Raw genomic sequence first — 24,036 nt, forward strand, 5'->3', positions numbered from 1 at the left:
ATGCATGTTCGTGCGTGTGTTTATATGTGAGCTTGTATAAATATATATGCAAAATTGAAAATTTTCGGGGGAGGGGGGCGGGGCTTAACACCCCGAACTCCCCTGGCTACGCCAGTGAAACGGCAAGAAATGTCCGTGCTTTTTATATTAATTTTGTACCGGTCGCAACTGCAACACAGCGACATGTGCTTAAACACGGGATGCCTGACAGCCATGTCCCACCTGTGGTGGTCTCATTCCTGTTATGCTTTGCAGAACATTCCACAAATCTTGCACTTTCTCCATTCATTGGTACGTGTTCTTGCGTACATGTACGAAGACACTTGGAAAGCGCTTCGCGTAGGCTAAGGGGCACTGGAATTTTACTGTTCAAGTTATATTCAGATTCAGTTCCGTTTTGAGCGCACGGACATATTTTGTTCCATATTTTGCATCACTGGCTTAGGCAGGGGGGGGGGGGGGGGGGAGAGTATTTTGGTTTAACCACACCCCTCCGAAATTTTTTATGTTCGCATGTGTATGTATACACGCACACATACAAACGCACGCACGGGCATGCATAAAGTATGGTGGAACACATCCCTCCCTCCCCTCCCCGAAAAAGATTTCTGGCTACGCTTCACTAAAGCATTATATTTGTTGGTTTAGTTGTACTCGCTACTTGGAATGATTGGGTGCCGATATATGCGCACTTGTCGATATTTTTGGTACCGGCGGCGGCATTGTTTATTAAAAACATTTAATGAAAAGAAACAGAAACAGCTATAGTATGCATGAACGAAAGGGTTCTCATGAAGAATCGATCGTAAGAAAACATTAGCAGCGATCCCTGATATATCATTAGCGATAATGACTAAGTGATCGCACGTAGTATTTGCGGTAAAAAAGCCTTGTGAATTTAGGCTTTTCGTTTTCTCCTCAAAGACTTCTTTTGATTACGCCGTAAGCACGGCCATAGGCGTGCGCAGGTTTCTCCATCAGGTCGAGTCCGACAGAAACAAGCTCCGCAATGGATGCAGAAAAAGATGAAGCCACCACGTGCTTGTCACAACGGCCTGCCATTGGTCTCCGGGGGTGTATGGGCGGGGAGCAGGCGCTTTTCTGAACGAAACATACCGCTGCCGCTATTGTCATCAAACAACATGAGCAGCCCTGCGCATTAAAAAAAATGACAGGAAAGGTCTGTCTGTCTGAAGATATGGGGCAGAATTGGCGCCCTCGTTTAGATCACTAGGTGGGCGGATCATTTAGATGCAGTTTACTGCGTTTCAAGAAGAAAGTGAAAGCTTGGCAAAGTAGCAGGCGCAAAAAAAAAAAAAAAATACTGTAGCAATGTATGGTGTTTTCAACTCTGTAACGCAGGAATAAGAACAATGTCTTTAATCTGTCAACTACATTACATATATTATTAGTTCGTTTGTGATGTTGGAACCAACGAAGCTTAAAGAACTGCATTATATGAACTAAGGTGCTTACGCGGGCTAACTGTCCACCTCGGAGGTACAGTGGTTACGGTGCTCGGCTGCTAAGCTGAAAGTCGTAGGTTCGATGCCTGCCGCCGCGGTCTCATTTCGATAGAGGCGAAGGCGGTGGAGGCGATGTCATTGCCGAAATTTCCGGAGCTCTCAGCTACGGCGTGCCTCATAATCATACCGTGGTTTTGGCTCGTAAAATTACAGATATTATTATATTACACGGGATAACTGGCACGTTGCTCAGACTTCGGTGCTTTTTTTTCGCCCGTACTTGGTGCATTATCTGGTGTTAATGCACCAGTTTTTTTTTCATCAATTTTTTTTTTCAAACTTACCGATTTTGAAGATTACAAAAATATCTAGTCAACAAATAACGTTGTGGTTCCTTGGCTGCACTAGAATTATTTTTTTTCTCTCGAAAGCAACAAATTTAATTCCCTTTTGCCAAACGGTTTTCTCACAAAACCATTCCTGCTTCTTGCACGAATTTGAATAAAGGCAGAATGCTTCGACCGGTCTCCTCCTTTTGAAATGCTACTTTTTAATGGGCATTCCATGGCGCGCTGAAAGATCTTCGAAGTTGGCGATGCGAAGCTACGGGTGCATTGTATTTCTCGCGCATGTTTGTTTTATACCTTCGACCGAGTGAGCTCAAGCGATAGCCATAAAATGTCACAAGTGTTAACGAGCTGTCAACAGAAGAAGTATAATATTTACACAATACCAACAGGTTGAGCCTTCATTTGACTGATTTTTGTTTTCTGAAAGGCCTCGTGTTTATAAACATTTTTCCTGTGACTACTTATTTGTGTCCCTGTCTGTGTTATTTGTTTTTCCTTACCCTTTCTTTACTCCTGTCTTCCTTTCCCCTATGCTTAGCCCTTCCGAAGGAGCGGGCAGGCGTTGTGCCCCTTTATTTAGGTGGTAGTTGTCAGCCCTCCCTATTCCGTCCGTGTCCTTGTATTATTATAATTAAAGGAGCTTTCATAATATTGCTCACAGCTTTTCACGAACACAATACAATAGTAAGCACTTGACAAGGAAAACCTTTTTCAGTGCGCAGTATGTTTGCAGGAAAGAAGGAACAAGACGGCACAGAGCTTCTTTCCTTCAAGTATTCTGCGCACTGAAAATGCTTTTCCTTGTCAAGTACGCTGCACTATCCCGCCCGAGCAGCCCCCTTGTTACAACAGTAAGTCCTTATTTCAGTGCAATCAGTACACCAAGAACTAATGCAACTGTAATCTTTTAGCATCATTAGCAGCAGTGGCCTAACGAACAATGCACGCTAAATAAATGACGAGCTAACCAATATAGCTAGCTTAAGACATCACATTAAAACAACAAGAGAATTAATTGAAGCATTTCACATCACCAGATTAAAAGACAAATGCGTCAGCCAGCCCTCTGTCATCCTTTCACGTTTGACTACCTCATCTGCACGTGTATAGTACAGTGACATATCGCATTTAGTTTTTTGCTGTACTATATGTTTTCCAAAAAGGCTATGTCCCTGCTGTTATCACGATGCTGTTCGCTTTGCACCTTTTGTGACAATTTTTTGCGACGATATAAGGGACGTCTTTCAATTCAGCTGTAAGTACAGCGCATGTCCTGTTTTCATCTCGTCCTTTATATTCGTTCTAGCGCTGCCCTTTTTCCCCTTTATTACGAACCAAAACCAACTCGCCCACCTATCTGTGCTTCTGTGTGATTAGAGAGTTTTTTCATCATTTTAAATTCTGCGTACCTCGCGTGGAATATTCTGCCCGAAGCTCGATTGAAAACATGTTTCTCGATACTGCATTCTGAAAGATAAGCGCGTAAAAATATTACCAAGAAGTGAGAATAAGCGAGGCAAAAGTAAATATTTGAAACAGCTGCGAAGACCCATTTTCGCAAGCAATGAACTTTTCTACGGATATTTCCTGCTCGACTGTCTCGCTTCCTTTTGTCTTGAGCTTCTTCCTTTCCCCTTACATTTAACCTTGAGGGATCCCCATACAATTTACTGGGGCTCATTGGAGACAGGTATATTCCTTGACGCTCGAATATTATTTTTCTTTCTTGCAGACAAGCAAATTGAAAGCCGAGGCACGTTTGGAAGCCTTGAGAGAAGGTGGAGGTGGGTATACATTTCTTACTCAATTCACCGGGCTTCTTTCGTGCGTTCGCCTTTGTATTATCGCTCGTTTACTTCTGCGTTTTTCCATCTGCGGTCTCTCAAAGAGCGCTTCCAACGTGGGCACTGCAGAGCAGAGAAGAGAACGCTACACTTTTGCAGAGATAAGCCGCGTGCCGACTGTGGCCTGGTTACCGAGGCTGGCCCGATGAAGGCTGCGGAGAAAACGTGACTCGAACAGCGGCAGCCAGAGTGCCTTCCGAAAGAAAGAAAAACGCGAATGTATTCGCAGCGTGAAACCCGTTCGTTCTCCCGTCGGACGCACCCCGAGACGAGGGAGAGGTCGCCGGATATGGAAGAGCTGAAAGTATCGAGATTGATGGCTGCGCGGTTCCCACAAACATCAGACGTTACCGCAGCCGCTCAACAGATGGCGCCGCGGAAAACATTAGTACTCCACTAACAAGAAAGACGGATAGGAAAGGAAAAATGTTGTCTTTTTCTTTCTGAGAACCTGAACGCCGTCTTCACTGCAGCCTTCTACATTTCCTAGAATCGCGCCATCGTGCACGCTTGCGTGTGTGCGTTCGTTCGTACGAGAAAAAAAAGAACGCTTTCGCGAGAACATGCCTAGAAGCAACAAAAAAAAAAATGCAGAGCAAAATACGGACTCCCACCGCGAATGCCAATGAGTTTCGTGCCCGCGTGGAAGAACACAGTCGTCACAATTAACTCGCACGCTCTAGTGGGCAGCAGCTGTCGCTTTTTTTCTTCGCTACTGATTGGACCGCGATAGATAACGCTGCATTTTCATGCCAGCCCGAATACACTCCCTCGTTTGTCACTATATGCAATGCTTTTATTATACAACCGACACGCCGATCATATCACAGAAAAGCAATCCACGACTGTTCTTTTCCGTGCCTCAACTTAAGAGAACACCGCATAATATTATAAGTTTTTCCAATCGCTTTATGCTTGCATCATTGTTTGATGCATCACCATCGTTTTTGTTTCATAGCACGCGTGAAAGAAACAAAATAGTTGTATAAAACTAACGAAGACCTGAAAGGGAGTAACTAAAGAAGGCACTGAGGCCATAATTTTACTAGTATAGGGGTATTATCAAAGGAAACTGTTATAACGATAACTTGCAAGACACATCAGTCATCGATAATAATAATAATGATGATAATAATAATAATAATAATAATAATATAATAATAATAATAATAATAATAATAATAATAATAATAATAATAATAATAATAACAATGATAATAATAATAATAATAATAATAATAATAATATTTCTGCCTAAAGAAAATACATGGACAGGGGAGCTGCAGAAAAAGCTGTAATAGACAGCTTGACAGAGCCAGTGCCCCTAAATACGAGGAAACAGCGAAGGAATTTGAAAAGGCAGTTGAAAGCAAAAACCATCCCATACACAGAACTTCATGTTACAAAAAACAAAACAACAGGAAAACAAAAAACAAAACAAAAACACTGCATATAAAGCAGACAAGAAATGTCAATATCAAAAATGCCATGAATCCGCAGAAAGATGCAAAGTCTCAGCCAGTGTGGTAGTTGAACAACTTTTGCGCTTGCCACAGCGGTGCAGGCACACCTGTGGTTGGTCTGTCGTAAAAACCCTCCTCCGCATAAGGGTTCGTCTTATCGGTGTGGCAAACCCCAAGTTGATTCTGAAAATTTTCAGTCCAAGCTCGATAACATATTTCTTTCTCACTTTGATAGCGTCGAATAAGAAAGCCCTGAAGAGACCTCTGCGTTGTAAAATTGCCACTCGTGATCCTAAAAAAACAAAAAAAAAACAAGCACGAGAAATGTCAGGAAGGTTGAACGCATTGGCGGAAACAGATCGTGTCTTGTCGGAAAGTGACCCGTTCTCTTTGACAGTGCTTACCCATTCAGTCGGCAAAGAATTCCGCTCCGTACCTTAAATGGCAGTCGCTGACAAACCTCTCAGATTTGCCCCAATGTCAAACAAACAGCGGTCTCCGAGTGTCGAGGCAGGACAAGTACGGGGCGAGTGGAGGGCCTTATCGCATCCTCGGCGGGCAGACACGAGAGTCATTGCGCCACATGGATTGACTGCTCTTTAAAGTCGACTGCGTCGCTTTTACGACCGGGCAGGTTTCCGCAACGCAGTCAGCGTGTGTGTTCTTGGTCAAGATTCGAAGGCAATCGGTGATCTCGTTACATTGAGATTCTCCACGACCATCGCCAATTCTCATCGGCTGCCAAAGAACCTGAAAGGAACCTTAACTTTAGAACTGCATTTTCTTGTTCTTTTTTGCCCCCTTCGATGTGGCGTCCGCACTCTGCAAACCTCTCACTGAGTCCGAAGTTTCTCCGCGGATCTCAAGCATGAGCTGGTGGACCGCTTAAAAAATAATACGCGTATAGAGTATGTTACGTAAGGCATATGGGCGCCGCCATCATGGGCTGTTAAACGAATGTTTTCTTATTTTTGTATCCCCTGACGCGAACCTATACAGTCAGGAAACGCCGCACGCACCAACCCAACAGTCTTCATGTGCATACGACCACCATAACACTGTTCGCTTAGTTGTTCAAGATAAAACGCGGCAAGGTTAACAGCCCAGCATGGCGGCACCGAAACCTGTCTGTAAAATAGTCTATAAATAGAAAGGTTACGCGGTTCGTATAACCCTAGTAGAAATGTGCTGATGAAGCATCTTCATCCACGGTTTACATTGTTTTCATGCACGCGACAAAACCTATTTTAGGCTTTGGCGTGCGATGTTTTACAAGTTAGGCTGACATCAAGCTCGCCTATACACTTGTAAAGGGATCGGTCTGTTATATCAGCTTAGCTTCGAAATATGCACGCTCTTCTGCGTGCTGTCTGCTGTTGTGCTTTAAGCTCTTCACTGAACAGAAGCTGTAGGAGGTGCCATCAAAGTCTAAGGAAGGTTACGTTTGTTTTTATCCGCCTAACTTGCTTTCTAACCAGGTACTCCACGTGAGAAACGAACGTTGATCGCTTTTCGACGTCAATGAGAAATGTCCCGCGAGTTTCCGTAGGGAATTTTTCCGAAGGCTCTTTCAAAATGCGCAAAAAGCAGCAATTATGCGACATGTGCTGTCTCGTATGATTCCTTCACTGTATGGAGTCGTTCTCGGCTACGATGTTCTTGAAGCAGCAAAGGAATTCACCGCGGAGCTCCATTTCTCCCGGTACTAACCGCTTCCGTAGATTAGCGACACGGTCGCGATCTTCATCCTCTGCCACACAACTGCGCTTTAAGGCTTTGCTTTCACCGTTCTGGCAAAGTTCTCGTAGCGCTCCATCTTGAGCTACGTTTGCAGACCCTCCCAGGCTCTCCGGACCGCGTATCTCAGATGATGTTTCTGTTTTACCAAGTAGAACATACTTTAGAAAAATGACTTGCAGCTTTTTGGTGAGAATGAATACAAACTCACAAGGTTCCTTATGCATTCATTTAGCATGACTCAAAGGCGGACGCCATCTTCTTTTTCTTTTTAGTCGATGTATGGATCCTTCCCCCCTCCCTTCCGAGACACTTCTGCACCTAACGTGGTTTTCCACTGCCTCCGTGAGATCGACCACTTTTGACCAAGCGACTATGATGACGTCGCCAATCCTGGCGATTTGTGACGTCACGATGTCGCCATATGGGGACGTCACCACGTGATGATGATTTCTTTGCATCACTCGTGTTGACGCCGACGCCGCCGACGGTCAATTTCCGCGTTTGATAAGACATCTAAGGCTTTCGCTTTAATAATAATAACTGTTGGAGTTTTACGTCCCAAAACCACGATATGATTATCAGGGACGCCATAGTGGAGGTTTCCGGATATTTAGACCACCTAAATCTAAGTGCACGGACCTCGAGTGTTTCACCTCCGCCGAAACGCGGCCGCTGCGGCCCGGATTTGATCCCGCGACCCTCGGGCCGGCAGCCGAGCACCGTAACCAGTGTGTGCCATTGCGGCGGATTCGTAGCTCTCTGCACAAGGGCACACGCGCATGCTAGTTTTCGTTTACGTCATAAGCGCAGTTGACAGATATTATCCAGTCTTATCGCTGAGATTGCCAGCTTTCCCGTGACACGTACAGCTGGTGCAACATAATCACACAATTTAGGATGAGCAGAGTAAGAGAAAAAGCAATGTGTCAGCGATTGTCGCGATTAGTGCAGGTGTTTCGGAACGGATTAGTCGCCGAAGATCGCATCATACTTCTGGTATAGCTGGGCGCTGTGGAGGGTTTAAAAATTTATAACTTCAGTAGTTTTAAGAGCCAAAACCACAATATGTCTAGGAGGCAAGCCGTAACGCCGTAGTTGAAAACTCTTGATTAATTTTGGCCACCTGGGGTGCTTTAACGTCCACCTAAATATAATATGCACGAATGCCTTTCACTTCACCCCTATCGAAGTGCGGCCACTCTGGACGAAAATTTCCCGCGAGCTAGGCCTAAGCCGCTAAGCTATAGCATCGCGAGGTTCTGAAAAGTCTAGTACTCTGTTTCCCGTGATTCAATACCATTCCAATATTGAATAATACTACCAATTGTTCTGCCCTTTTTTACCGTGATGCCTGAAATACACGGCATTCACTGAAATCTGCGGCTCGTCTCTTGTCGTTATGCTGACTTAAAGGGACCCTGAAACACTTTTCCAAGTAATCATGTAATGGCTTCATTCAAAGAGCTTACTGCCTCACAAATCTACCGCCGCAAAAATTTTTAGAATCCGTCAAGTTCGAGCGGAGTTACAGGAATTTCCTGCACGCTTTAAGCGTTTCCTCTCTCCTTTCGTGACAGCGAGCGCGCTGTCTGCTACGCAGGGAGGGGCGTGACGAGGGGGCAAGAAGATGCGGCCCTTCGTCAGCGTGCGTCAAAATCTTGAGCACTTTCTCATATATATATTTTTTCTTCGAACGCGTGGCTTACTTTCATCGCGAGCGCGATCGCCCGCGCGTGGCGGCATCCCGCGGTGGGCACGGTCACTATGCAGCTCACGATGCTCAAATCAACCAACGGCCGTTGACTTTGGGTCTATGGCGCAGTAATTTGGGTATATGGCATCATTTGTAGAGCGAAGAGGAAGCGATTTCTAGCTGATTTTGAGCATTCATTGTAAATTCCAGGCCGCGTGCTGCGCTATAACGTTTGGCTCGCGTGTTCTCAGGAGCCTCGACTACCGATCGGCAGAACTTTCTGACGATGCTGAAAAAGTGTTGCAGGACCCTTTTAACAAAAGCTCCTCGTACGTCGATGCCATATAGTGCGTGACACTCTGCATAGCTTATAATTTTTTTTCATTTCTCGGAAAAACGTTTGCGGATTCGGTATTCTAGGTCGCTCTAGCCTCAGTAATCCGGCTGAAATAAGGTGATCGTAAGTGGCGCTCGCACTTCGGCTCATTTTGACTCGGCGGCTGGAGTCACCGCGAAGCGGATGTCGCGAGTAGCCACGAACGAAGGTGGATTTGCGTGATAGGGTTGTGAACGTAAAGCCTATCCGGCGAGTTGTTCACGTTCCGGGAACGTTTACGTTCCCTAAAGGTTCGCGCATGCGCAGATTCCATCCAGTATCCGGTAACACGGTAACGTAAAGAAGTATACGTTGAAGCTAAAACTCCCAAATATCGGAGTAGTTGTACTGTTTGTACGTCCGAATGATTCTGTAAAGCAAAACCGTTTTTACCCCCCGCTAAGGGTTGATAAGTGCACGCTTGTTGGTAGTGGGTCATTTTCTTAAAGGGACTGTCTACCGCTCGGAAAACATTTTTCTGATTGTGGTGAAAACGAGAAGATCGTTCGTCACATCGGCGGCAACGAGCATGCCTTTGCCCCATAAGAAAAGAATTATATTTTTAATTTGGTGTTGAAAATCGCGAAAGAATGACCGCTAGCGTCACGTAACGGCGATGTTGTTCAATCTACTGGTATGACAAGAAATCCTCGCAGCTAGACTCATTTTGCTTAAAAACAAACATATATAACATGAAATTGGATTTTACGCACTTGAGCCACCTTTCGGTTGCGTGAGAGAGTAATTTTTGCTATTTTTTTCTCACGCATCCAAAAAGGCGCCCGGTGGCGCTGCTTGCGGCGCCGTCTTCGGTTTCGTCTACTTCAACTCATGCGCTATGCCATGCGGCTCTCTGCGCTGGTCGTACTGTGCCGCTGTATTGTTGTTAGGATGTCTCACATGTGCTGCGGTGTGAAAGTGCGCATTTATTGTCTCTTGTTGATGAATCGACTTGGCTTGGATTGCAGCAGCAGTGCTAAAATAAACACATAGACTGCGATTACAGCAAAACAAGTGTTCTGTAATCGTATAATAAGGCTTCAGTTAACCGATAGCGCACTGAAAACGACTGTTACATTCATTACAATAGGGTTCAGCGAAAATAAAGTAATCCCTCAGAAATCACATGTGCTTTAGGTTTTAATTTTTACCGGCACTACAATCGTCATCGCGTCCACCAACCAGTGTTGTGGGCATGTTTCACGCCAATGGAAGAAGACCGAACACAGATCGGAAAATTCTGTTTTAAAAATTTCTACTCGCTTTCCGGAGAAACCGCTGCTAGGTTGGACACTTCAGACAGTGCGCTTTCTATTGCGGTACAAAATAGAAACGCGATGACGGACGGTAGACAGTCCCTTTAAACTTGGTTGTAGCGCGGCTAAGGACACCAGAAAGAAGCGTACGACAACACACAGCGCTGTGTGTCGTCGTTCTGGTGTCCGTGTCCTTTGCCGCGCTACAACCAAGTTTATCCCCCACGATTGGTTTGGTTTGTCACATAGCTCTGTCGAGCTGGCCATTGGCTGCCCGAGAAGAATCTTTGTGTGCATCAACCCCTCATTGGCCGATAGGGAGCGTGGAATATTGCCAGGCGCGCCGTGTGCCATCACCGCAGTTGACGGACGCCGATCGCTGTTTGGAGGCACGGTACGGAACGGCACAGTTTACAATCGGATGTGCCTCGCGTGTGGCTGAGTGGACCAGGCAGCATTCTGACGCTCTCTTCCTATAGTTCCGTGCACGAGGAAGGAACTTGCAGGGTCAAGGTGTAGACAACGGTGAAAGAACTACGTCATTGCCTTGATTTTCTTTTTCGCTATATCGCACTGTCTGTGCGCGCCGGCGACCTAAAACACTTATTGCCAGTCCGCTTGGTGAAATTCGAGACCTTTAATACCGTTGTTCCAGCTACCCATAGTGCTGAAAATGAACGCGTATGACGAAGCTTAAATGTATAGTAAAAATTGCATTATTTCTTGCATAGAATGATGTCGTTGTGTCATGCCAATTGGTTTCTTGATAATGTAACGATATTTAACTCCATAACCGACGCAAGGATTCAGAAAAAATCTCGTATTTCAGAGTCCAAATGACGGAAAACGCTGCTTACAACGGGTATGCATCGCGTTTTATGCGCAGCTTTGTTCAATCCGCAGGCCTAATGAAGACCAATGAAGGAGAAGTTAATGGTTCTTATATAATTGAACCTCGTGTAATAAGTCTTCCTTTCTTCATATTCATTGGTTTGTCACGATGCGAATTATGTTCTGAAACAAAGCTTATGTGATGTTGGCAAACACGAGCGGTTGCATGAAAATAATAAATCTTGTCACTTTCTGAATCCAGCAGTGGCTGAAACTTTCAGCCCGCTGTACGCAACCGCTGGGGCAAACATGTGGCCCGCACAGTTCCTTTGCTGTTGACAAGCGCCGGTAGACAGTGATTGATCACGGTAGGCGACCGGACCTGCCGTCTGTGCCGTTTGATGTCGACCGTCTACTCTGTAATGGCCGACAGCGAGGGCATCGGAACAGCGTCTGCAGATTTCGCGCGGTTCTTTCTGACACTGCCCCCCCCCCCCCCGCCTGTGGTGCCGAGATATATATTCTGCTGAAATGCTAGCTCCTTCTCTGCACATGACAGCAAAGGTCGAGGCACCTCCGCTGCTTTGAGATAAAAAAAAAGAAAACAAGTGGAGATGAACACGCGAGAGGTAAGCAAGCAAGCCAAGGAGGAAAATAAATTATAAAGCAAACAATAAAAGTTCTTTGGCCAAGCGTTCCATGCGACCCTATGCTTTTTGGAAACAACTGTTCATAATCGTCGCTACGTAATGTTGATTCTAGGAGGCGCGCCTTTACAATGCAATAAGTGGGCTGCATTTCTTCGTGCTTAACGAGAACGAAAGCAAAATGCGCTTTTAAAATTACGTCTTGTCAGTGCACGCTGGCGGCGCTAGATGCTTCAACGTAAGCTATAGGCTACAAAACCACTGACGCATTTCTGTTGCCTCTTCTCGAATACGAACACAGGGCGCTGTCATTTGTTCCTCAATGTCGTAATCGAGCACCGCAGCTCATTCCTTTCCAGCAAACCGTTGTGTTCTGCAATACATTGTGCCCCGCGACGAAACGTAATATAGGGTAGGGCGCATATCCAGTTCAGCCGTTTCCTCATCGAATTGGTCGACATACAGCTCAGACTAAAGGACAGTGTTACTCAAGCTAAATAACTGCCTATTCACGCGTTGAATATTACAGTTTTCAAAGCGATATTAAGGATAACAATGTTGTGCACGACATTCATGAATTACTCCAGTGCCCAAAGTTTTGCATGAACAAAGAAAACACTAATAGACCCGTCAAACCTCGTCGTCGTCAGCCACCCGACAACGAGGTGAAGTTGGTCGGCCGACGACCGGCGCCAAATTCCGCATCGGCCGATCGATGCGCCGGCTAGCAGGCCTTCCTTTTAATCGAATACACCGTTGCTGCTCACCCTTTGACGGCAGAGGCGTGCAGTGTACGGGCCAATGTACTCTTCTCGAGTTCAACGCACCCGCCAGTGTTGAGCAACGGTGACGGCCCCTCTCATTGCTTGTGGGCGCCCGCGGCAGTATCAACAAAAGCAGTAACTGCAGCTACGTGACATGCGGCACCATTGACGGCGCCTGCTTCGAGGTTGAGAGGCTCATAAATAGCGCATCATCGGCGTTTCTGGATCCTCGCGTGGCAGGTCATCCTCAACATAAACCAGTTTCCCGGAAGTGAGCCCTTTGAGAACGCTCGAGCATCTGTAAACTTTCACGCCTAGAAAGAGACGCCTCTATTCGGATTACTTGCTCTAAAAATAAAAAGATTGAACCCCCCTTTTCCTTTTCCTTCCGGGCAATTAGTAGATGCATTTCATAAGGGCGGTGGGGTGTAAACTCTAAGAAAGAAAGAGTACCTGCTACTCTTTCTGACGAGTCCTGAGCTGCGACGTACAGAACTCTGTTTAATAATACGCGTTCGCTCTCTTTTATTGACCTTTATTCTCTCTTTGGAGAGTTGCGGGAGGCACATTTTTCTAAAACAGTGCCAATGTGTTTTTTTTTTGTTTAGTATTTTTTTTTTTCATATAGAGCTATATGTGTGGCAATACAGGACTCACCGAAAAGAGTAACATGTAATTTTTTTTTCTTATAGTGTATGGGGCTAGAAAACATTTATACGATAAAGTGACTCGCTTATACACTTACTTAAGCTCCCGTGTGAAAAGCAAGGTAATCTTAGCACTCGTACGACGTTCTTGCTAATTATTCGCGTCAACGCTATTTTAGCTGCGGCAATGCATTTCCGCCTCGACATAAAGTTCGTGTGCGAAAATGGCAAGAGCCTCAGCGTCATAGAATTTTTCTAAAAACTCTGTATTACCTTAACAAACAAAGAAACGCGCCCTGCATTCATACACAGGGAACAAAGGCTCTAATTTCGCAGCGATGGAACAAAACTGTCTTGCATTGCCTTGGCAATAAACGAGATGGAATGTGGAGTGCCTCCCGTTTAACGAAGCTGCCCAATCACTCTTCCGGAATACGTACGAGGAGGTGTTGCTGTCTTCACACCTGTGCACGCTTACTGCAACCTCCCGCCATCTTCGCGCAGCCGTGAAAAGGTGGCGCGTTGCTAAACCCACACAGCCGGTAAGATCAAGAAAGGCGCGGCTCTTTTCTAATCTTCGCGGCGTCCACGATTTTGTTACGTGTACTTTAGTTCTCAGTGCAAGCTGCTCGCGGGCATCCATTTCAAAAGCTCACCGCGAACGGGCCGTGACCGCTGACAACACGTGGGAGGCCTAATTAATGAACAGCACGCAACTCGAACCGGGCTGCAGACGGTTTTAATTAAAGGCAAGCGCCCGTAGGCACACTCCACCTCATTGAAAAAGAAAACTAAAAGAACTGAGCGTCGCAGCATGCGCAACGCGGAGGCGGCGCCGCCGGAATTGGCGTTCGGCTTCCCAACCCGGCAGCGTGCCTTCCGCATTATGCGGAGACTCGCCCGTTGCAGGGCATGCCAGGCGGATTATTAACTAGCCCCCACACAAGCTCTTCTGGATTATTAAAGATGCCATGCATCCTGCCCTGTGCTGGTTGTATTAGCGATGGTGCGTTTACCTCGAGGCGTATCAATGCAATATCGTTCGTGCCACCCTCATCATTAATGTGAAATGCGAAGCATTTCTATTTCTTAGCGAACCTCATTTACTTTGGCCGTTTCTCTATCTATCTATCTATCTATCTATCTATCTATCTATCTATCTATCTATCTATCTATCTATCTATCTATCTATCTATCTATCTATCTATCTATCTATCTATCTATCTATCTATCTATCTATCTATCTATCTATCTATCTATCTATCTATCTATCTATCTATCTATCTATCTATCTATCTATCTATCTATCTATCTATCTATCTATCTATCTATCCATCCTATCTATCTATCTATCTATCTATCTATCTATCTATCCATCTATCCATCTATCCATCTATCTATCTATCTATCTATCTATCTATCTATCTATCTATCTATCTATCTATCTATCTATCTATCTATCTATCTATCTATCTATCTATCTAGCCGCCTACGTCTGGGCGTTCTCCTGGTCGTCTCCATAACTTTTAATATTGCAAAACTGGTAAAGCAGGGGATCAGTGTATGACGAACATGATTCACTGGTCATGACATGAATTATGCGAAACACCTGCGCGTACGTCGTGAAATCCTTTGCCTCAGTCACGTGTGGCACATACCCGCATACCACAGTTCATGTTATGCGGGTATATGCCACAGGTGATTCACAGTCTCAACTAATACATTAACGGCGAACATACACATTCAAAACGCCAGGCAAGTGAGGGAGCCGAAGACAGAACACCCCTGGAAGACGCTTCACTGCCATCTACTCGCCCACGTGGTCCACCAGAACGACGCAGCGTTCTCTTCATTTCATATGAGGCTGGGCGGCGGCCTCATGCTGACCTAGGATGACGTCAGATTGAGAGCCGCTTTGTGACTAGCGAAGAAGCCGCCGCTAAGTTCCCTGACGGCATACGGCTATACTACAGCAATGCGGACGTCTACCGCTATAACGCACGTTGCCTCGATGCTGCGGACAACGTGTTTTGTCATCCCGCATGCGATAACACAACTGGCTATAAGAACGAGCAGGTACACAGGGATGCCCTGACCAAGGTGTCCAACATGAACGCCAGCGACATGGTTAGCCTGCCGGCCTCAATTTACCCGAGCATCGGCAAGCCGTACTTCATCACGGCCAACATCGACGTAAGCGACGGCTTTGTTAATGAAAACATGGGCACCTTGTGGTACATCTAGCGTCATGAACACGGCAACCTCTTGCGACTGTAGCTTGAATTTCCGACGTCCACGGTAGGCTGTGATGCATGAATGAATGTGGGCCCAGGATCCGTATGAATTGACACGGCAGTCGGGTGTTTTTGCACACAGCACAGAGTATATTACAACACATGATAAGTTAAACGCTCTACAAACAACACACCGCTGATAATCACGCTGCGATGTCTAGAAGTCCTATGCGCCTAGACACACATGAACTGTCTTACTCTTCGGTACGTAGTCGTTGCGGTGAGGTTTGTCGTCGTGGACGCTCCACGAGGCAGTCGGACGTCCAGCGCCCCAAGATGGCTTAACCGGGCTGTGACGAAGTAGTGGTCGAACCGCAGGCCGGCAGGACACCAGGCCACTGCAGTACAGCTCAGTCGCCGGTCACAGGCACGAACTCGTACCTGCGACCTCGTGTCACCTGGACAACCTCTTGTGGCAGGCCACGAACACCCAGGCCATAGGTCCTCACGTCCGGTACAGCACTCAGGTCCGCATAGCTGCAGGACGCCCGGTCGAGGGAAGCAGCTCATGGCGTGACATCAGGCTCACCAGGTCTGCATGGCTGCAGGACGCCTGGTTGAAGGCGCCGCGACCCGAACCGCCGATCAGCAAGCTGCCGTTCGAATCGTGTCAAGTTCCATCTTGGTTGGTTGGTTGTTCCTTGACAACCTGGCGCAACCCACTGCGGGGGATCGGCCATGAAACGAGCGGCACTTTATTTTAGAGATAAAATTGTTTTATATTTCGAATGAGTTTAGAAAAAGATAGGTAAAGAAAAACTCGATCGAATAGTCTATAGTAAAAAAATCACAGCATATCCACGGGGTGAATGATGATGAGTGGGGCGAAACTCCGGAGGGAATCATCGGTAAACCGTGAAACTCTTCCGTGAAATTCGCCCAGTACACCATATAAGGAGTGTGAAACACCGTGTATATATTAAACATCAAACTTTTATTGTACTGTTGGTTTACGTGGTCCCTTCATTATCACCGCTTTGTGATCGGTGAAATGCAGGGAAAGTGTCCGCTCCCGAGCGAAAGAGAAAGCGCGCCAAGAGCGAGCGCGACTCCGAGGGAAACAGAAAGCGCGCCAAGAGGGACCGCGTTCCCCGCTCGCCCTGTGAGAATTAAAGGCTAGAGGGAAGACACGACGCGCGTAGCGTTCCTCTTCGCGTTCCTCTTCGCGTTCTAGCATGCCCAACGGTCGGTAGCATGCCCAACGAAAGCCAACGGAACGCGATCGTGCAAGTGCTCCGGCTTCGCGAACGATGCACGGCGTTTACTGCACATAAAGCGTGTACATATTCCTCTTGCCGCCGTTCTCGTGCCGCCTCGGCCTCGCGCTCTCGTACGGCAGGGTCCTCGCGCCATTGCCGTGCCGCTTGGGCCTCTCGTTCTCGAACGCTGGGGTCTTGGCGGCGGCGTCGCGCAGCCAGACGACACGCTTCGGCCTCCCGCTCTCGTACGACAGGATCTTGGCGGCGGCGTCGCGCAGCTTCACGACGCGCTTCTGACAGCGCCATCTCGCATCTTTCATCATCAACTACAAGAAAACCATACCGCCATCTAGTGTTGTTATATGCAATTTTACTCGTATACTCACAGCGCTATGTATTGTAACAATTATAAACTAGTTAGAGTCACTGGAAAATCAGAGTACCGCAAAGGTAGGCTGCGCGCGGGCAACATCGGGCGGCGGCGGCCATTTCCCTTCCAGACCGTCTGGTGTGTTGCTAGCGTGTGTTGATAAGTGACCGATCTTTTAGCCTCGGTGCCGTGTTACGCTCGGCGGAACCGCATTATGTGTGTGTGTTTCTTCAAGAGGATATTAGAAGTGATTTCGAGTCATCGACAGGTATGGATCGACTGCGCGGTTAGCGGTGTAACTAATGAAACGTACGGCGAATGTTGCCATGTGCTCGCGAACTCTCTTCATGGCTAATTCATCGGTCTCTTTTCGTGGCACGGCCGGGTGTGTTCGCTAGGTCCGGAGCTGTAAACATAGTTGCATTAGCGCAGTGACATCGTGCGAGATGCCATTTGCTTCGACATTTGGTGAATCTTGACTGTTTGCGCTAGCTTTGCAGTCGGTGTTCAGGTTCACTGCACTCGAGAACGTTATCGAACAACATCGAAAACATTCAACATTGCGTCCTTCGGCTGATCGCTGACGCATAGCTTGCTTGTGCACCATGCTTGCTGTTCAATTGGTTGATCTGTGTAATAGAAGTTGTGTGTGTACGGTAATTGGAAGTTGTGCGCGACGTCTTGATTCGAAACGCCAGCAGCCGAACGCACTGGCGAATCGGCGTGCGGTAGATAAGGTGCATCTTATCTTGCGATACGTAGAAAATAGGTAATCAAAAATTATTGACATCACTACTTAATTGTTTCATTTCTTATTTCTTGTCTCCTTAATATTCCCAACGTTGCAATGAATTTGCAAATATTTTGCTGTGTTCCGACAAACAGTTTTTTTTTTTTTTTTTGCGTTGCCAGCGCGTAATCAGCTGGGGTTTCGTTTCTGCACTGCTGCACTTTTTTTTTGATAATGCACTCTTATGAAAACTTCCTCGGAACGGTGCTTTATGTTCTTTTGATCAGAAATCGCACATCCCGGAATTTTTAAAGCACATGCTACCGCAACACAGTATGTATATAGACCTAGGGCTCGCATAAAATCGACTCCCTCAATGGGTGGGATCTGCCTTTTTATTTTTATTTTTTTGCTGTGACCATTTCTCACCCACTATACAGTATTTTAAGGGTACGCTCGGCGCAATGCAGAATTAGCGGCATTTCTTGCAACAAATTTAAAAATACGCTTGATAACATTGCCTTGTAGCAAGTTTATCAACAGAGTTCCACGCTTCTGTTTTGTGCAATGCCAAAGATCATGCCACAATTGCCTTCAAGGTATACCAGTAAGCATTTATTATTTTTAAAAAATCTTCGATTTCGCTTTCGTGCGTGACACGCTTATAACTCGGATAGCATGCGTAATCTGTTCAACAGATCGAGATATAAACAGCCGAGCAAATAGAAAGGTATGTAGTTTTCAATATCGCTGACCATAGCGAACCGAAAAGGTGAAGTATCCTGTCGCATAAGATCTTTTCCAGCAAAGTTAGTGCAGTTCACTGCAGGAAGGAGTGTTATTCGAGGGGGTGCGAATTCATTCAGGCCAACTATGCAGCCACGTAGAACGGCGCTCTTTGACATTCATTTTTCCCACACGGCATGCAAAAATAAGCGAGATTCCCAGAGTAGTTCACCAGCAACCTTCGATTGCTGGTGAGCTACTGTCTTCTGGCATCTGCATGCAGTGGCGTAGCCAGGGGGTGGCACACCGGGCCCGTGCGCTTCCCCCCTCGATTTTTTCCCGTGGCATACATAGCACGAAATAACACTCGACCACATCTGCCTGCCAGGCCCCCACTTCGGATCAAGGAGGTGCCCCCCCCCCCCCGAAATAAATGTCTGTTTACGCCCCTGTCTGCGTGAAGCGTTTAAAAAAGCGACGAAGTACCTCTGGGGACCCTGGTACTGCCAAATGTCCGGCCACGCTATGCATTGAACGCGCCTGCACCCAAAGCGCTTGGAAGGGATATGGCGGCGAGAGGGATATGGCGGCGAGAGGAACTCGTGGATATAAGTTCGACTTACATGCGATGAGATGTACTTATATGCATAAGTCGGCAAACTCACTCATGAGTCGACTCACTCAGAAGCCAAAATAAGCTGTCTTCTTTATTCTCATTTTAACTTCATTACTACTACTGTTTATACATATTTGAATTCCACTCGAGTTTACTTTTCTATCAAGGCGATGTGGAGGAGAGAGATATGATAATCTGGGCGTGCCTGGAGTATAAATTAACACAAGTTCTGCTTACTACTAAGTGAAATAGCGAAATTGAGTTTGCAATATAATGATGGAAATTATTAGGAATCACCCTGAAGATTTTAGGATTTTTTCTCGTGACCTTCCCATCGAGCCATTGTATGCTATTTTCCACAGTCATTGAATTTTCAACTGTCTTCTGTAGCAGCTTCGATCTTGGCACGCTTCCACGCTTGGTGAGCTTCTCCATAACGCACTAATCCGGCCTGCATCTGCTCCACTGTTTCAGCTGGCAACTTCGCCTTTGAGATTTCGTAGCCTGCCGTGTAGCTATATCTTCTGGATGATTAGATTGAGCCTGCAACTTGCGCTGGAGCGCACGCACAGACGGCCTAGCCGACGCCCCATCCATAGGGAGACTGAGTGACGCAGCGCCGGCAAAGTAGTCATTAAAGCTTCATCTAATCACGTGGTACCGCAGCGGCAAGGCTCCGGGTGAGCACATATGCGTGGCGTGAATTGTAGCGAGAGCGACGTATGGACCAAAGAGCAGCAGCTGCGGCTGTGTACAGTCCGAGCTGGCCGAGAGCCAAGCGCAGTGTCCTACTTCTCTGGCTTCTCAGCCATGCGGCTCTTCTTTTGCAAAGGCCAGCCGGACGCACATTGCGTTGCGCTACGGTGACTCAAGGTCATTGCGACGCGATGAACGACTTTGCTAGACACGGAGTAGCAGAGCAAAACCGCTGACAGCGCAGTGTATGAAAAGCTGTTATGTTAGGCAGCTAAATAAACGCCCATGGTAAAAATATAAAACAGCGCTTTCCTAAAACTCAAGACGAAGAAAGAAGAGACACACACGGTGCTTCGTCTTCTGGTTAAGAAAGCGCTGTTTTATATTTTTACCATGGAACCTCACCAACTCGCCCAATTGGCGTGTCTTCTTCAGTTTAAATAAACCCCTATTGTTGCGGAATGAAACTAATATACGTTGAGCAAGTAGTACAAGACTTTTGATATACTAATAGACATTTCGTTCATTTTAGAGATCTATAACAACGAATTTACGAACGTGTCCAAGTGTCTTTAAGATAGAATTGAAAAGTATCGTATCGGACACAATAATTGCAGTAGTATCTTGTAGCAAATGCTTCTTGCCCAAGTATCTTGTACCGTACCATGATACAGTTTCAAAATATCTTTGCCCAGCCTTGCTTGCCACACAGCGTGTTACGACATGTGGTATTTTTTATCGAACCAATGAGCAAACTTTTAAATTAATACTTTTAGGATTCAGCTGGTAGGCTGTAATTTTTTTGAAGCGATATTAATTTAAACAATAACAAATTGGGATACGTTCTCCGCACCCATATTGTTTTGTTTTGCAGTGAACGTGGACGAGTTCCTCAACTCGCTGGACATCGACTCCCTCCAGATCGATGACCTGAGCCGCAAAGGCAGCACCGCATCCCGTGGAAGCCGCAAGAGTTCTCGGTCAGATGTGCGTGCACGCTCCGTCATGCACGCTTACGACCGATTTCACGCATGCCGTCTGAGGCGATCCGCACCCGCCATGTTCTGCCATTAGTGCACTTTATCCTCATGTGTGTGTTTTCAAGCAAAACAACGACAATAACTATAATAATTACCAAAGGCATGCTCTTGTACGCAACTAAGGGGAAGCCGAGATGAGAACTGACAACTGTCGGCCCGCAGTACAGCTGCAGTGTCTTCTGGGAGCTTTTGCGTCACTTTAATTTATATTTCGGTCCACCAGCGCTGTGCAGAAGAAAAGAAGACACACACGACACGAGCGCTCGCCCATTGCTGCCTTTTTTTTTTTCTTCACGCTCCGAATACAAGATATGTGCACATATAACACCAAAGCAAACATACATCCAAGGCACGTGTCTACCATTGAATTATGACCCTAAGGTTGCAGTCTTGCTCGTAAGATTTAATAAAAATATTTGAAGATGCGTTCAGATGACAACGAAACAGTCGCGAACGTGCGCCGTTATGACTCCTTGAGAATGACTTCTAAGGAAAGAAGATTTAGTACCGATACATTATATTTATATACTTACCGTTTTATCTTGCAGTATAAAACGGAAATAAAAAAACTCAGAGTCTCACCGCAAGAGGAAGCGATGAATGCGACAGCAACAGATTAGAATGTCATACGAAGAAAGGCTAGCAGCTCGCTCCTTTAGCAAACACGGCCGCTGCAGCGAGTGGTTTATGGCTTCAACGCAAGCTTTCCGATGAAAGCAAAACACGTACAAAGCTAGCTCCATCTCAATAGAGAAGCCTGGGAGCACAGGCGACACCGCCCTGTAGGTCAAAGTACGGAGCCGGGGATGCGCAGCCCCGCTCCGACGCATGAAAGAAGTGGATGAAAAATCCACTTTTTCATTCACTTTAATTCCTTTCCAATTATGTCATAATTACTGTACTACACTTAAAACACATAAGTAATATCCCTTATGTCTTCCTTAGTTCCATTAGGTTGTGTCTAACAAAAGAAACGAGCTCTGGATAAATCTCTCTTATACTCATATGTAAGACACATGCTAGATTACCGCTTATAATCAGTTTTGTTCAGAGCGGCATTACTCACCGTGGATTGTATTCGCGCGCGCAATCCAAGGACAACGAGGCTAAGAAATGAGCGGCGCACCCTGCGCGTCACTGGACCGCCCAATGAGCTTTGATGTCGCCGTTTCCTCGGCATTATTGAGTCGCGCTAAGCGGATTAGTGAGGCGCGAACCGGAGAGCGGCCAGGTGCGCGCCGGCTGGAGGCGACCTAATGCTGAAATACGTTTCCGCTTCGCCAAGGCCTCGCGCTCGGTCGGCCATACGGTTATGGTACTCGCTTCATCACGGCTTCGTTTTGCCGTTCCGTGTAAGCGCGCTGCTTTCCAGACTCTCGATCGGGTTCCAGAGGCTGTGGCGAGAAATGCAGTTGTGAGAATAGACGGCGCTGCACGTGTTCCCAGTACACTGCGAAGCATTCCGTACCGAAGTCAAAACGAAAAAAGTGCGCAATCATTGCATTCTGTCGGTACTAACATACGGGGCTGAAACTCGGAGGACAACAATGTAACTCAACGAGTAGGCACTGCGCTGCGTGCGATGTGATGGTACATGACAGAGGTAACATTACCTGACAGGAAGACAGCGGAGCGAGTGAGAGAGCTGATATCCTAGAGGAAAACTGGACATGTCACCTAATGCGTAGGACAGATAACCGACCATTGTTGATGTGACGGCTTACCTGCGCCGACTCGCAGTTGTCAGCTACAAGGATAGGCGTAACAATAAGCGATCGGAAGACAGGAGAGTGGAACAGGCAGGTGTAGCCGATATCCTAGTAGAGAGTGAGAAGGAAAAAAATCAACCTGGCAAGTCATGCCATGAGAAGGACAGATGGTCAGTTAGAACCAAGAGTGGATACCACGAGACGGAAAGCGTGGCCGAGGACGGCAAATTTGGTGGCATGGAATGGAATCGGCTCGCGCAGGACAGGGCGGGGTCATGGCGAGAGGCCTCCGTCCTGCAGTGGGCAGAAGATAGACTGGCGTTAAACACTCGTAGAACATGATCAAAGAAACTGCAACGTGGATACAGTGCGGATGGGTGGCACAGCGTTTACGAATGCGAACCAAACGCTTATTTGGTATATGGAGAACAGCCACTTTGTAAATGTCAAGGTATTCAGTTTACACAGTGTGTACGTCCAGGATAACGTTCGACGGGACACATTAAAGGAGTGCTGACACGATTTTGAGACATCGCAAAAGGGACATTTCTCGTTTCCTTGGTATGCAGTGTCAACGCTGTCCACACACTGGAGTTGAAGAACACGTATAAAATATTTTAATTTGACTTTGAAGTTTTCGTCGCTGAGCATCTGCAAGCCAGCCCCACTGCAATGGACATTATCCCGACGAGTCAAGACAGTTCCTCCGAGTTTGCGAGTTCTGCGCCCTGCATGCAGCCTAAATCGTAGAAATCACTGTCAGGGTCACTGGACGACATGTACTCATCGTTGTTTACATGTGCACCACGAGCAGATGACGGATTTGCCGCTAGTACGTCGCGAGTTTCTGTATCTCCGTGACGTCACACTGCTATGAAACGTCACTGACAAGCCGCCCTCTCGATATCGAAACCGAAAGTGTTTTATTAAGGTAGCGGTAATTAAAATATATACGATGCATTCCCAGGCACCACAATACTCGTTTTAGGTTTCTCGACACCAGTATTTTTATTTAAAGCAACAATCCGATAATTTCTAAAATTCGTGTCAGTACTCCTTTAAGCCATAAATCACATTACTATGAGCTCGAACCTCGGCTCGTCAAAATGTCAGCAGCCGCACATGGTTTCTGCTCATTTCGTAGCACAGACCTACTATGCAAGTACGACTTGCAGTGGGTATTACTGGAGAAGCTGTGTATAGTAGAATATTAAAATGCAAGAGTTAGCAAAAAAGAATAACGAACAGACTTAAGATTAAGCTGTTTAACTACAGCGTGATGTTGCAAAGATGTCAAGGCAAATTGAACAGCGAGGAAGGAGATACCAATGTTTGAGTTTACATATTAGTGCGACGTCACAAACTCTGAACCGAAAATTCTAAGATCCTGGCCACATCTGTCAATGTCCCAGAAAACCAGTTGCGCGCCTCAGATGTTTAGGCCAACACCGGCCTCAGCGCCGGTCTGTAATCCTTGGTGCACGTCGTGTTCAGTGTTTTCCCGTTTACTATCCTCAATGCTGGGCAGCAAACTCTGCAGCCGTCTGGTTGATATTGGCTGCTATTTCTTTGTCTCTCT

At 46.5% G+C, this 24,036-nt stretch overlaps 1 protein-coding gene across 3 annotated transcripts in view; it reads left to right on the top strand.

Moving 5' to 3' along the window:
* LOC119382446 (protein nervous wreck) overlaps positions 1-24,036 on the top strand; it is a 159,318-nt gene that overhangs the window by 65,146 nt on the left and 70,136 nt on the right. For all 3 annotated transcript variants that reach the window (XM_037650150.2, XM_037650151.2, XM_037650152.2), the window contains exons 13-14: positions 3,549-3,600; positions 20,583-20,695. In XM_037650150.2, coding sequence (XP_037506078.1) covers positions 3,549-3,600; positions 20,583-20,695 — 165 coding nt within the window. The remainder of the gene's footprint in view (positions 1-3,548; positions 3,601-20,582; positions 20,696-24,036) is intronic.

Source organism: Rhipicephalus sanguineus, chromosome 2 (genome assembly GCF_013339695.2).
Source record: "Rhipicephalus sanguineus isolate Rsan-2018 chromosome 2, BIME_Rsan_1.4, whole genome shotgun sequence".
Lineage (NCBI taxonomy): Eukaryota > Metazoa > Arthropoda > Arachnida > Ixodida > Ixodidae > Rhipicephalus > Rhipicephalus sanguineus.